Below are 14024 nucleotides of genomic sequence, written 5' to 3' on the forward strand. Positions count from 1 at the left end.
TTGGCTGAGAAGAGGAGCTATTAGATGACCGAGTTTTGACAGATTTCAGGTTTCTGAGCTTAGTCAGAATGACGTGTGCCTTGATCTAGTGCATACGCCACAAATCCTGCTCCTTATCATTTAAATTTAAGTCCAAACAACATATTATTTTAACTTTTTAGGAGATAATTCATTGGTTGGGAATCATTAAAACACATTTACTTCAGCAAATATGTGAGCAGATTATTTTCAAAACAAGAAAACCTGTCTTAATTTATTAGGAATAAAACCGCAAAGATAGGGTTGGAGTTTGAAAGTTGCGTAAATGGCCAATTCCACTGAATTCATTCCTTAGAATAAAATGTGAGTAGTCAAAACGGCTGTTGCTCACAGGCCCGTATTAAGACAATGTGGTACCCCTGGGCACTATACCTCAAAGCCCCCCCCCCCCCCTTACCCATGCTGTCCTCCGGTCAAAAACATCAGACATAATCAAGGGGATTTCTGTAATGGATTAATTTTCTGTAGCGTTAAAAAAGACGATACATTTGCACGTACTTGTGGACCAGCTCAACTATGACAGATTGGGGAGGGGGAGGGATAGATCATGTAGCCTGATCTTGATTTATTTATCATTTATTATTATTGTGACATCATTCTTCACAAAACGAATAATGCATGGTCTTTCAACAATTTCAAGTAAATAATATAACAATTTATGAAAAATATATTTTTAAAGCATGTGTCATGTGGTGCCCCCCCCATGGTTGGTGCCCCTGGGCACTGGCCACCTGGCCCTTATGGATAATCCGGCCCTGGTTGCTCATGAAAGGTTTGAAATATTACTGTTGTGTTGCCTGTTATACAAGGCTTTGCTTTAGGTATTTGTTCTTTATGATTCCTTTTTGGGCTTGTTCTCAAAGCAAAAACAAATTAGCTTCATTTAGGGTTGTAAATTATTCACAACAACCTTCAAAATGTGTTGAAATTGTTTATGCAATATGCCCAGACAAGCAGGTCAATCATTGTCAATGTTATGAGATCCTGTAAGGAGACTTATCGTAATTCCACTCAGTTGATATGAATTAAAGAAAAAAAAAAAAAAAACACAAGAAATCTTAGAGGCTTAAATTTATTTTCTTGGTGGAAGATCTTATCCATATATTGATAATGGTTATACTCTTAAAAGGGACCGTCTCAAATTTATGAGCCTTTGTCTTTTGACGATCCCCACCCCCACAGAAACACACACCCATTGATTTATTGTCGGAAAGATTCATGAATATAAATTGACTTACCCTGAGACATAACATGCTAATCTTAGTGATGTATATTTTTGTACACTGTCATGTGGCTTGTTCAGTTTATCAGATTAGTTCTTAATAGAAGGGACCACTTTGCCAACTGAAGCCGTTCTGTCAAGTAATCAAACGTGATGAACTATCTCCTTGGAGCCAGCAAAGCTTATGATAAATACATTGCCTTGTATGAGAGTTACTCATTATTGAATTAAGCAATCCCTGTTTTCGCTCGATTTTTGAAAGTGGTTTAAGGGAAATGTTGTAGCTTGTTGTCAAAATCCAGCATTTTGCTAGTAATTACATACTGTATTTAAGAGAATATACTGAAATCTTATTTCCGTGGTGTTGACAGAGTTGGGTAGATGTAGAAGTGAATCCTCAAAATATACTACTAAAGAGCCCCTGCTGTTATACATTTCCTGTCTTGCCATGTGACAGAATATTAGGTTTTGTCACATCTTTGAAGTATGTAAGTCACTTTTGGTGTGCTACCTTTCTGAATAGTGCTTGTATATCAGGATCAATAGCGCAGAATTCAGTGTTCTGTTGCAGCTTGACCGGGTACATTACTTATCACTATTGGCTTGTTTAATTTTATTATTGATTGATTAATTGATTGATTGATTGAATTAAAGGACTGCCTGGGAATTACATTTCTAAAGCTCCGTTGAGTACACCTGTGTGTGGTCATATAATCATTAGCCAAATTAGTCAGACAGTAGGTGAGGCTGTCAGTTTCACGTTCAGTTCAAAGCATCCTGAGGTAAGTGAAGCCTCTGCAAAGAGTAGTAGGAAATTACAGAATGCTATTTGTAATTGCTGTTATGGCATTTGTGTTGCAGGTGTGCCAATTCTGTAGCAGTGGTACACATGTGCGGTATATGTGACGCGTTAAAGCCGCATGTCCAAAACACCTATGCTCAACTTGGCTTATCTGGTGATCAGATTGTCTACAGATTTTACCGTAGCGGTACATCTTCCTAGTAGATTTAAACAAAAGGCAGATGCGGAATAGCTTGAAGGGGTGTTTATAGTTGCGTTTTCAGGGAACATCCTTGCTGTGGCACTGCTGTGTCTGTGTGTTCCTCATTTGCCTTCACAACAGGGCAATACTCGGTTTTGTCGGCCTTTCTCCAGGAATGACCACAATGACCCACAAAAACTGGTGCAGTCTCAACCATCAAGATTTTGAATGTCCTCACCACAAGCCAGGGGATGCCATGACCGGTGGCATTCCCAGTACCTGGGCCATATATGTCAGTTTTCTTCAGTCTGTCTGGGGTGGAACTTTGAGTCGGAGCTGACGCAGTTGAAGCTTTGGTCCTTAAGAGCAGAAGGCCATGTCATAACCTTTCCTCTCCGTGTTTACAGTGCTCATTCAAAGAAACAGCTCCCCAGCAGCTGCCCAAACAGTCCTCAATGAGCTGAATGCCTCCACTGTTGGGACAGCTTGGCACTAGGTTTTGGACGCGGCATCTATCATTCACTTTTCTTTCCATGTTTGAAGCTCCTCTGCTCGGTTCCATGTAATGTTTAGTCACGTTCACCAATAAACTACCACCGCTGAGTGTGTTGGCCTTGGCAGTCGCGAGTGCGGACTGGAACACAGCCTCGCATCTTGTTCCTGGTATAGTCCAGCTTTGGAGAGGGAGGTGGATCCCGTTAACCATCAAAACTGCCCTCTGCCTTCAGAGGTGTCATGGTACGCTGGTTTATATTTGGTTTCCGTTGCGTCTCTGCCTCACCACCTCCAGGCCACACATCTGGTCTTCAGGCCGACACTAGCGGAGCCCAAGCATTTCCTCCTGGTTACTCAGCCTCCCAGGAGAGCAGAAGGGAAAGAGAGCAAGAGAGTAGACTGTGGAAAGCAGGAGCGGAAGTAAGCCACGAAACGAACACATCAGGGCTTCTTTCCCTCTTTTCCTTTACGCTCTACTCTAGTCTGGAGTGATTCATCCTATGCCCATCCAAAAGGGAGATTTTTTTTTTTTTTTTTTTCACAAAAGCTCTGCATCGCACGCTATCTTTGTTCTTCATCCCCCAAAAAAACATAAACTCTATTGGACAGCTTTTTTCAGTTTCTTTTTGTGAGTGCTGGCTCAAACAATTGCTGTCTGTAGATCATTGATTATCTGCTCTGTTTTTATTCTGAAATTGCAGCTTGTCAGTCCCTGACGTTATTAATTATGATTTGTTGTTTTTTGTTCCTGCAATCCGTTTCTGTTCTCTGCGGCTGTTGGCTTGACTAAATCATTTTACTGTACGGCAACAAGCAGGCGCAGAGGATCGCAAACTGTCCTCCATTCATAAGTCAGTTATTCTTACTTGTCTGGTTTGGTATTTACAGCACCTCCTTTGAGTTAAACATTAATGAAATGTCATTATCCAAACCCTAATCATTTCCTCATATGCCCCAGAATCCTTTGGCCATAAAAAAGTATATGTAGATTCAGTACCAGCCTCTAAAATGGCAGAATATGTTTACTTTGTTATTTTTGAAGCGCCCAAAAAGAAGCAGTAGAAGGTTTCTGTGGTGAAATGGCTAAACTTAGGACAGTTTGCCCAGTAGTAAAGTGTGGTGTGTGAACTGTGAGGGGCCCAGAGCTGACCTGGATAATGTTTCAGGTAGGCCTGAGTTGGGCCGTGGCAGCCGCAGGAGCTGGCTCAAGGCTGCGGTTGGCAGAGACAACAAGTCAGGCCGCGGGGACACACAGCATTTCTTTGCACACGGGGGAATTGCTCCAAACTGCACACTGGCAGACTCTGATCTCTGATGGGGTTTTCCAAGGTCAGGTTTAAACTCCAGGAGCTGAATCACTGCGAATGGAAACTTCCTTGCCTATCTTCTGCTTAGTGAGGGAGATTCGGAACAAAGATATTCATTGTTCCAAGAATAAAGTTCGTTTTTTAGTGTCTGTCAATAGTAGCGTTATGTAGTCATAGGACAGAGCTATTTCTGAGCTCACTTAGTCCCGACTTGGGTTGAGTTTATGCAGTTAAGAATAAACAGGCGTCTTGCTGAAATGTGGCTTGTGATAAGGCACTGTGGCTTTGATTTCACCTAATTACCGTTGGTGTACCAGTAACTTTAAGTGCTGCTTATATATGTGCAATGCAGGGGTCTCTTGAAAACATTAAGGCAACAGTTTCTGTTGTGCACTTTAAGTTTATTTTTAGCTTAACGTTCTGAGAGAATTGGCCGGCCTGAATTAAAGCACTCTGGGGTGTGAAGATTGGGGAGCATGCAGTCGTAACACAAAAGACCCCTCTGTTCTTGGCGCTTACACTAAATGAACCTGTTTTGCATGCCATCTTTCTCTTCACAAGCATACCCCTTGCTTATATTTATAAGCCAAGCATTACAGGAACAGTGCAGCTACGTGCTAAGACTGCCAGGAACAACTGCACATGCTGATGTAGCATGGCCTCTGAAGGCAAACCATTTAGGGATCACTCCAACCTCTGGATATGTCCAAGGACAGACCTTTGACTTATTTTGCATTGTCTATTTACATGTTTTCTCTCTCTCTCTTTTCTGTTGACAGACTCCAACTGAGGTGATCAGTTCTCAGCCTACTTGTGCAGCCAATGGAACAAATGGGTAAGAAAAGGGAAACAGTTTCCTTCCAAAAAAAAGAGAGAAAAAAAATCAGAAGTAATAATTTCCTCTTTTTATTTGTATACTTCCCCTGATTGCTCGGGGATTTCTTCATTTATCCTGAGCCAGGCCCTTTTTGTCAGTACTTCATTTTCACTTGTTGTACAGCAGTGGTGTCAAATTCAAGTCCTCGTGAGCCGGTGTCCTGCGACCTGCAGATGAGTCCCTTGCCCCACACACCTGAATCAAATGGCTCTTCTGCCTTACTAGCATGCAGTTCAGCTCTGCAGAGCTTTGCTAAACACATCTAAAGGTTGCAAGACACTTTTGACATGTACATGATGGGGATTGATCCCATTTTTGTCAGGCTTCCATGTCAATAATTTCAATCACTTTGTGAATTTCAAGGCCGTTGACCGGAAGTCTAAATGCAATGCATCTAACAAATAATGCCATGAAAACTAGTTATTTCCCTTAAACACATTTCTGCATCTGTAGGTGAAGTGGAAGAAAACAAATGGCACATTTGTGGGGTGTATTTGTGTCTAGCCCTCTTTATTCTAATGCCTCTACATAAAATTCCATCGTAGCTCTTGGAGGAGCTGCAGAGATCCACAGCTCAGATAGAAAAATATATTATGGCGACAATTGACACATATATATTATATATATATATATATACTCAACAAAAAGAAAACCATGGTGAAAACAAGAAAGCAATAATGGGTCAATTTTACCACAATGTTGTGGAAGAGGATGCTCTGGTGAGATGAGACTAAAACTGACCTACATGCAAAGTGCAAACGTAAGTCTGCATATCAGCCTGCATCACAGTCTCAACAGTGGAACATGATGGAGATCGCATCGGGCGTTGGAAATGCTTTTCTTCAGCAGAGGTGTAAAATAAAACTTGAGAGCGGGGCTGACGTTCCCCTGCCGGCAGGACAACAACCAATGGTTCAGAAAATACGGCAGCATGATCAAATGTTCAACTGGGCTAGACGAAGTCCAGGCCCAAAATCTCAGTAAAACACATTTAATTTTGTCATTGTGTCAAGACAAAGCTTGAAAAAATGTCAGGATGGACTAATCCTTTGGCAACACACTAATAGTAAATGGCCTGCATTTATATAGCTCTGTATTAGGTCTTTAGGACCCCAAAGCGCTTTGCCCTACATTTAGTTATTCACCCATTCATTCACACGTTGACAGTGGTAAGCTGCAGCCACAGCTGCCCTGGGGCAGACTGACTGAAGTGAGACTGACATACCATCGGCGCCACCTAGCCCTCTGACCACCGCCAGCAGGAAAAGCAGGTGACAGATCAGGGCTTCAAACCAGCAATCCACCACTTACAGGATGAACTCCCTAGCTCCTCCGCCACCGTCGCCCTATTACTGTCGTGAGAGTGAAAAAGAGCAACTCACAGAGGGCTTGATTGAGATAATTTTTATTCGTGATCTCAGACAGTGACGTGGTTGAGTTTTCCTCTTCTATCTCCGGCGTCATGTGCTCATCTCTTCCCCCATCCTCCACTTCTCATGTGTAATCTCTACTGTACATCGGCTGACTCACAGGCAGTGATTCATAGAGCCTGCCGCGTAAAACTATTTCATACACAATGAACGAAGCAACGGGGGGTCTGCAGTAACGCTCGACAGAAATCGAGCGTGCCTCAGGAAGTGGCTTGGCGAGAGACATTTAGTTACAGTCACACAAAACGCGCCGTGTCTGGAAGCTTGAAGGAGGGGGAAAAAAACTGTAAAAGGAAGAAGTGAAGACTTTGTGACTCAGTCTTGTCCCTTTAGCACTCCCTGTGGGGGGGGGCGTGGCTTGGATGTGTACATGTCAGTTCTAGAGTGTAGCGGCGGTGGCCTTGGGCGACAGCGTAATTAACAACTGGTTTTGAAGGGACTGTGTTGAAAGCGCGGCTGTAATCATCACACCTAGGGGAGAGGAGAGGTTGGAGAACGTATCATTTGGTCATTACCTGACCAGCAGGAGGACACACCCAGGCGTTCAGCCGTATTAGGAAAACGGCAAGCAGAGCTCTGATAGGTTGGCACGATGAAACAAGTGGTGCCACATTTAAGTCCTGCTTAACAGGAAAGGCAGGTTAGGTGTAGTTTTACTTTCATAGAACACGGGTGAACCTTTTTTTTAAAGGCGTAAATATCATATTAAAATATGACTGCACAACCCATGTTAGTTCGGATGAAGCTTGTTCAGTTCAAACCAAATCTGTGTAGTCCAGTCCAATCCATTCCATTTCAATGGGATCCTGGCTGAATTTGTCCAGTCCAGCCCAAACCAAACCATCACAGTCCTATCCAGGCCAATTCAATTCAGTTCAAACCCTTTCAACACAGTCCAATCTATTCCAATCTAATCAACTCCAATCCAATTTAGGACAGCTAAATCCAATCCCGCTCTAGTCTCAGCCAAACCTGTCCAGCCTAATTCCTTCTCAGGCCATTCCCTTTCAATCAGCACAGAAAAAAGACGTTTCATTCCAGATGACTTCAGGCCAAACTAGTCCAGTCATGTTCAAACCAGCACAGTCCAATTGAAGTCATCAGAATCCCCCTTTGTCCGGTTCAGTGGAAGCCTGTTCAATTAAATCCAGCCCCCCTTCCAGTCTGGTTGTAACCTATGCAGTCCAGTTCAAACCTGTCCAGTGTTGTTGGATCCAGGTTATGGTTCAAATCAAGGTGCAAAATCATCATTTTCATGCAACACGGTCGGATTCAATAGCTCATAAAGTCCCAGTTAGTTAAAAAAAACATGTCTAAGGAAACCAGCAGATTGCATTTAACTTTATTTTCTTAGATGAACAAAAACAAAAGACTGCTTGACAGAATCTGAGAATGGAAATTACATCAGATTTTTTTATTACTTTGTTTTTTGTTCTTATAAACAAAACAAACTAATCTAATGTGCTTACAGAGGGCTCTTTTTTAAATTTTTTTTGCAATTGTCTTGTTTCTTTAGGCAGCCTGTGCGCACAGTCTCTATTTTTGGACTTCTCTCACACTCAGATCTGCCTTTCACCGTCACTACTTTTTTTTTCACCCTCACTTCACTTACCTTACTCTCAAATTTCTTATCGTGGCTTGGCCAAGGCAGAGTACTAACTGTACCCTGATGAAAATGGATACCCGAAGACAATCTTTCCCCTAGATTGTTTCATCTGCAGTGTGGTTAATCTCATTTCATCTTTTTTTTTTTTTTGCAGCTGTTGATTGTAAAAAAAAAAAAAAAAAAAAGCTTATTTTTCTTAATGAGGGTTTGGTGCATAGTCTTGAAAGAGAGAAAACTGTGTTTCATCTCAGTGAATGCTCTACAGTCTTTGCATAAAACAGTGTTTGCATGGACACTACAGGCATGGGCCTCTTGCAACAGTGTGTTTTGAATGTATCACTTCCTGTTGGTCCTGTTTATACTCATATATACAGTATGGCTGTTTTATTCAATTTTCATCACAAACATTCGCAGTTAGACTCTCTTAATTTTGTTGAAACGCCTCTTGTCTGTATCGTAAAATTTCTTGCTGACAGCCCACACTTCTTGACTCACAAACTCAGACTTCCTGTCACACACCCCTCTGCCTCTGGTCTCAAAACATGACTTTTTCCCTCCCCCCCCTCTCTCCCCTTTCTGCATAGTCCAGAATTTCTTGGCAGTGGTCTTAAGTAAACAGTGTATTTTTAGCTGGGAGGTCATATAGGCCCAATCTTTAATCGCCACATTCCCATTTTCCCACCAGCCCAGTTTCAAGCAGAGGCTTATTCCACCAGCCCCTGCTCTCCTGGGAGAAGAGAAAGGGAAGGGATAAGGAAAGAGACGCATCTCTACCAAGATAACAGTGATTTGCTTTTTAGTGCAAAACACATTATTAAAATGATCTGCAGTTAGCCATTTATCCTTGATGTTTGTTGTTGTTTTTTTGTAGTATGACAATCCTTCTGGTTGTAGTTTTTTAGGATTTTATGTGATAGACCAACACTAAGTAGTTCAGAACTGTGAAGTATAAGGAAAAGGATTTTCAGATATATTTTTTTCCACAACTAAAAATCTCAAGTGTATGGAAAGCATTTGTGTCGGTTCCTTTTGTCGTCATACTCCTAAGTTAAATTTGGTTCAAGAAAATACCTTCAGAAATCACTTAAAGGGACCCAGTCACATATTACGACACTATGGATGTCTACACAAATGTCAATAGATCCTGTTTTAACTTTTTATTGGTTGAGACAATTCTACACAGCACCTAAAGGAGGCATCTTCTAATATAGTGGCAACAACGTGAGATTTAGTGCTCAACAAGGCGGCTAAGTATATATGTCTGTAATGGAGCCAAGTGAGTCAACAACTTTCAATGGATGTGCGAAAAGAAAGGAAAGATTAACCCTAACCCTGTAGATGGGGTTGGTTTTAGACCAGGCTGATCCGTCATTTTACTGCAAGGCTTCACAGGACGGTCTGCTGGCTCTTACAGTAGCTGTGTCAATTGTCGCCATCTTGCTTTTTGATAGTTCTGCGGTAGTGCTGGCAGATGACAGAACAATGTCTATGTCTGTTGATCGTGCCCGGTGCAAAGTTCATTTCAAGCAAACACCATCAAGAAGAACGCTTGTCATATATTATTTTATTTGAAGATGACATTTTTTGTCTTCTTTTTATGGTGACTAGGCTCCTTTTAATGGGTAAATGTGCATCTATTTGTGATTTTAATCTTAGTAGAAATCCAGATGTTCTGTGAAGGCCTCAGAGGTTTGCCAGAGAACATTAATAAATAAATCATACAAAGCAAGGAACACCCCAGATAAATCAGGGATTAAGTGGAGGAGTTTAAACCAGAGCTTGGTCATAAAAGCTTTTGACATCTGGCAGAACACTCCTGAGTACCTCATTTGAAAACAGGGTATGGCGCACCTGCAGTCCTTCCAAAACATGATCATCCACCTAAACGTACAGGCTCAGTATAGAGAGCATTAATCAGAGAAGAAGCCAAGAGGACGGTGTAAACTCTGGAGGCGCTACAGATATCTACCACTCAGATAGAGAACCTGTTGACAGGACATCCAACAGTACGAGCCCCAGCAAACGTGTGATGGAAGCTGCTCTGGTTGGATGAGACCAAAACCAAAACCAAACTTTCTGGCTTACTTGCAGCGAGCCTTGTGTGGAAAACCAACACTGCACGTCATGCTGAACACATAATCAGCAGGATGCTGAGGCTACCACGTTACTCTTGTGGGAGTGGTGGCCTGGTGGTGAGGGAGCTGAGTGTTTGCGTCGTTGCAAAGGTTGCTGGTTCGAAACTCAGTTTGTGAGTTCCTGAACAAAACCGTTGACCTTAGATTGCTCCCCATGTGCCACTCAGTGTGGCAGCACACTACTCCATAAGGGATGGGTTAAATGCAGAGACAAATTTCCCCTTTGTGAGACTACAAAGGAAAATATTAATTGATTATTTATTACACCATTGATTGCTTCTCTTCAACATGGAAAAGGAGGCAACATGGGAAGATGGATAAAACTAAATGGCATTTCTTGAACAAAAGTTGAAACTGAGATGGAGGTTCAGGACACCAACCCAAAACTGGTCAAACCAGCTATGGAGTGCTTTATATCAAAGCATGTCCATGTGTAAAAAACGACCCAGTCAAATTTCTCATTTAAATCCAACTGAAAATCCGAGGTAAGGCTTAAAGGTTTTTCAAATATTCTCTGAATTTATTCTCAAAAATCCCAATCTCTAAATGTGTGACACCGGTAGAAACTTGCAGCGGTTATGTGCCGTTTTATTTCATATAAAAGCCAGATTAACACGACGAAATGTGGAAAAGTAAAATTTTTGCAACCCTGCATGTTGTTGCATTTAAAAGGCCCTGCTTTGTATGCTGGGACATGTTTCAACTGCGGTCACAGAAGCCCGAGAGCAAGGACGGCACATTTCTAACCTTAATTGTGTCTGCATTGTGATTAGACCGTGGACTGAAATCAATTACTCATCACTTCTGAAACTACCACCAGAGTGAGGGTCACAAAACAATCAACCCATTGGCTTACTCAAATTGCTGGATGCAAAGTGTGTCACTACTACTATGCGCGCTGATGTCAGCGTTACAAAGCGTGCTGGCTGTGAAAAGTCTGCCGGTAATCTGCTAATTAGCTGTGATGACCTATTTGAAAATAATGTGATCTGTATGCTGTTGATTTCATCCAGCTCGTGACCTTTCGGTGCAAATATATTGACCCCGCTTGTACAGGCACCAGGAAGAGTTGGTGAAATTCTGAGCAGCTTGTAAATTCAAATACAGATAACTTTTTATATTCTTTTAAAGGAATAACATTTACAGCTATAGTAGTGAAAATAAGTTATCTCTTAAACCACACATAGACTGTTGATTTGGGTTGTCATTTCATTTTTTCCATTTGATCAATTCAATTCAAGTTGCCCAGTTTGGGACAAAAGCCTCTGTTAGAAGAACTAAAAAGCATTCCCTGTCTAAAAATCGTGGCCCAGTTACTCGCCAAAAACTGGAACTACTGTTACTAATTTCGTATCATCAACCTCAACACCGCACAGAGGGAAGTGTGAACTGGTGACACTTGTGTTCAGGACAGGGTGACCGTCATAACATGTTCGCTTACGAGCTCAGCTGCTAACCTCAAAACTGATCTTTCAAATTCAGTAAAGCCCTGTCCTACATGTTCTGAATTTGTACGATTCAGACTCCTTTCTAAAAGCCTAGAAAATGATTATCTCTCATTTATGCTTGAATTCGAAAAGTCGCTGTGTTCGCAGTTAACCTTTTGATTTGACATGCACTTGTACATTTTCTCCCCAACTATTCCAGGTTCCGGGTCTTATCTTGTTTGTCACTGGAAATTTTTAACTTGACTGCTCCATCTTACAGGATAGGCAAATGGTAAATCTCTTGTTTGAACCAAATTATAGCTTTTTACGGTTTTCATCTTTTCTGAGACATATCTTTTAGCTTTTAGTGCCTAGGTGTTTGGAAACAGCAAACGGGGCTTATATCAGAGGCAACCGGACTTTTGCTCAGTTCTTTCTGAAAAAATTTCAACACCTATTCGGGAGTCTTTGTCAATTCTGGTTCTGGCTCAAGTGCGATCCAAGTGCAAGCCACCAGAATTGACAAAGACTCCTGGATAGGTGTTGAAATGTTTTCAGAAAGAACTGAGCGAAAGCTTGGTCACCTCCGATTTAAGCCTGTTTGCTGTTGCGATGACCCAGATAACTGAGAATTTACACAGTCACCGAGGGGTTTAGTTTTAAGCAAGGGCTAAGATTTAGTTGAATTTTATTTTATATAGCGCCAATTCACAACACGTGTCATCTCAGGGCGCTTCACAAAGTCAAAATCAATCAACTCATACAAATTTGCAGTAGGGCCCTAACCTGAACTGTCAACACGACGGGTTTGGGGAATAGTTAAGTAAAAACAAAACAGTTTTCAAAGGAGGAGAAAAAAGCTCTGCAAACCAATAGGGTTCTATGTATAAATATAATTACCCTCGGTAAATCACAAATTCACTTTGATGAACCGCATTTTTGGAAAGCTGAGGTAAGTTTCATTGTCCACACCCACAACGTATTAGTTTTTATAGAATCAAAAAAAAAAAGACCCTAAATGGAACCTGTCTGAAAACATGGTATTAGCCTGTAAAACAATACATTTTCCCCTTCAAAGGAAATTCAAGAACTGGCAACAGGCAAAAGCCATTGGCATCTTGGAACTCCTGCACACCACAGTTGGCTATTATCCACAAATGGAGGAAAAATGAAAGTGTCACGTACCTTCGTAGGAATGGAAAGCCTAACAAAATTACTGCAAAAGAACTTTGATGACTCATGTTGAACATGTCAAAAGAAATGAAAACAGCTACTAACAATTCCCTTAGTTAAAGTATGTGCTCATGATTTTCACAAGAAGAAAGAGGCTGGGCAAAAACTGCATTCATAAGAAAGTTCAAAGTTAAAACAAACAAAAAAAGAAATCTTTTGACCAAAAAGAGGTTTGGCCAATCCCATGTTTGCCCTAGACATCTTGACAATCTCCAAGACTTTGGGAAAAGCATTTTGTGGACTGGTTAGACAAAACTTGGACTTTTTTTAAAGGTTGGTGCCTTGTTAAATCTGGAAGAAAACTAAAAAGGAAACAAAAACATCTGTCAAACACGGTGTCGATAGTTTGATGGTCTCGAGTGACTTCGCTTTTTCCTCCGTAACTGATTGATCCGTAAATTCTGCTTTCCAGCAGAAAATCTTGTAGTAGTACTTTGGTTAATGCAGCAGGACAACAATTTGAGGATACCATATAAAACACAAAGGGTTTTGTTGTTGCCTTTGGAAAGTGTAGCTTTAAATAAAATTGAGAGGCTTTGGTAAGACTTTAAACACACTTTAGTGCTTGCATACCCTCCATTGTGGCTGAATCGAAACAATTCTGCAAAGACGGGGCCAAAAGTCCTTCACAGCGATGTGAAAGATTCAATTCCAGTTATCGCAAACGTCTGATGACGGAGTGGCACATCCAGGTATTGGGTTTAGGAGGAAGTTACCTCTTAACTTACATCGTGGTTGATTGGATTTTTTTCCCCTTTATATTAAATAACAGTTTTTTATAAACTGCATTTTGGATATACTCAGTTTTTCTGTGTCTAAACGTAACATTCGTTTGGTAATCTGACACATTGAGGTGTGGCAGAAAGCAAAAGCAGAGTAAATCTGCAAGGGGACAAATACCTGTTCTGTATATTTGGCATATTTTAAATCCTAAACTCTTTGTTTTTTCTTCTTTTCTTCACTTGTGAACCAGAAGGGACATTGTAATAGTCCTTAGTAGCATTGAGACCCTGCTGTTTTGCACAATTATCCCCTTTACGATCATGCTTCTAAGCCTTGATCAACCGAGTTCTGCACACCTCACGATCCGCTGAAAGGTGTCAAACTAGAGTCCGCAAGTTGCATTGTCCAACTAATCTGAGAAATGCATTGGACGAGTAGAATCTGCTCCAGATCAGTTGTTGAGGATTGTGCACAATAAGTTAGCTTCACTTGACACATTAAATGCACGTGGACGGCAACAAAGAGCTCAGACAGTTTTGAGGGGAAA

The 14024-nt window shown here is 41.3% G+C and overlaps 1 protein-coding gene across 1 annotated transcript in view; it reads left to right on the forward strand.

Annotated features, from left to right (window-relative positions):
• Positions 1-14024, forward strand: part of plekhh3 (pleckstrin homology, MyTH4 and FERM domain containing H3) — a 47734-nt gene that overhangs the window by 3258 nt on the left and 30452 nt on the right. The window contains exon 2 of the mRNA XM_012878749.3: positions 4826-4881. Within this exon, the coding sequence (XP_012734203.1) occupies positions 4826-4881 (56 nt within the window). The remainder of the gene's footprint in view (positions 1-4825; positions 4882-14024) is intronic.

Source organism: Fundulus heteroclitus, chromosome 16 (assembly GCF_011125445.2).
Source record: "Fundulus heteroclitus isolate FHET01 chromosome 16, MU-UCD_Fhet_4.1, whole genome shotgun sequence".
Classification (NCBI taxonomy): domain Eukaryota; kingdom Metazoa; phylum Chordata; class Actinopteri; order Cyprinodontiformes; family Fundulidae; genus Fundulus; species Fundulus heteroclitus.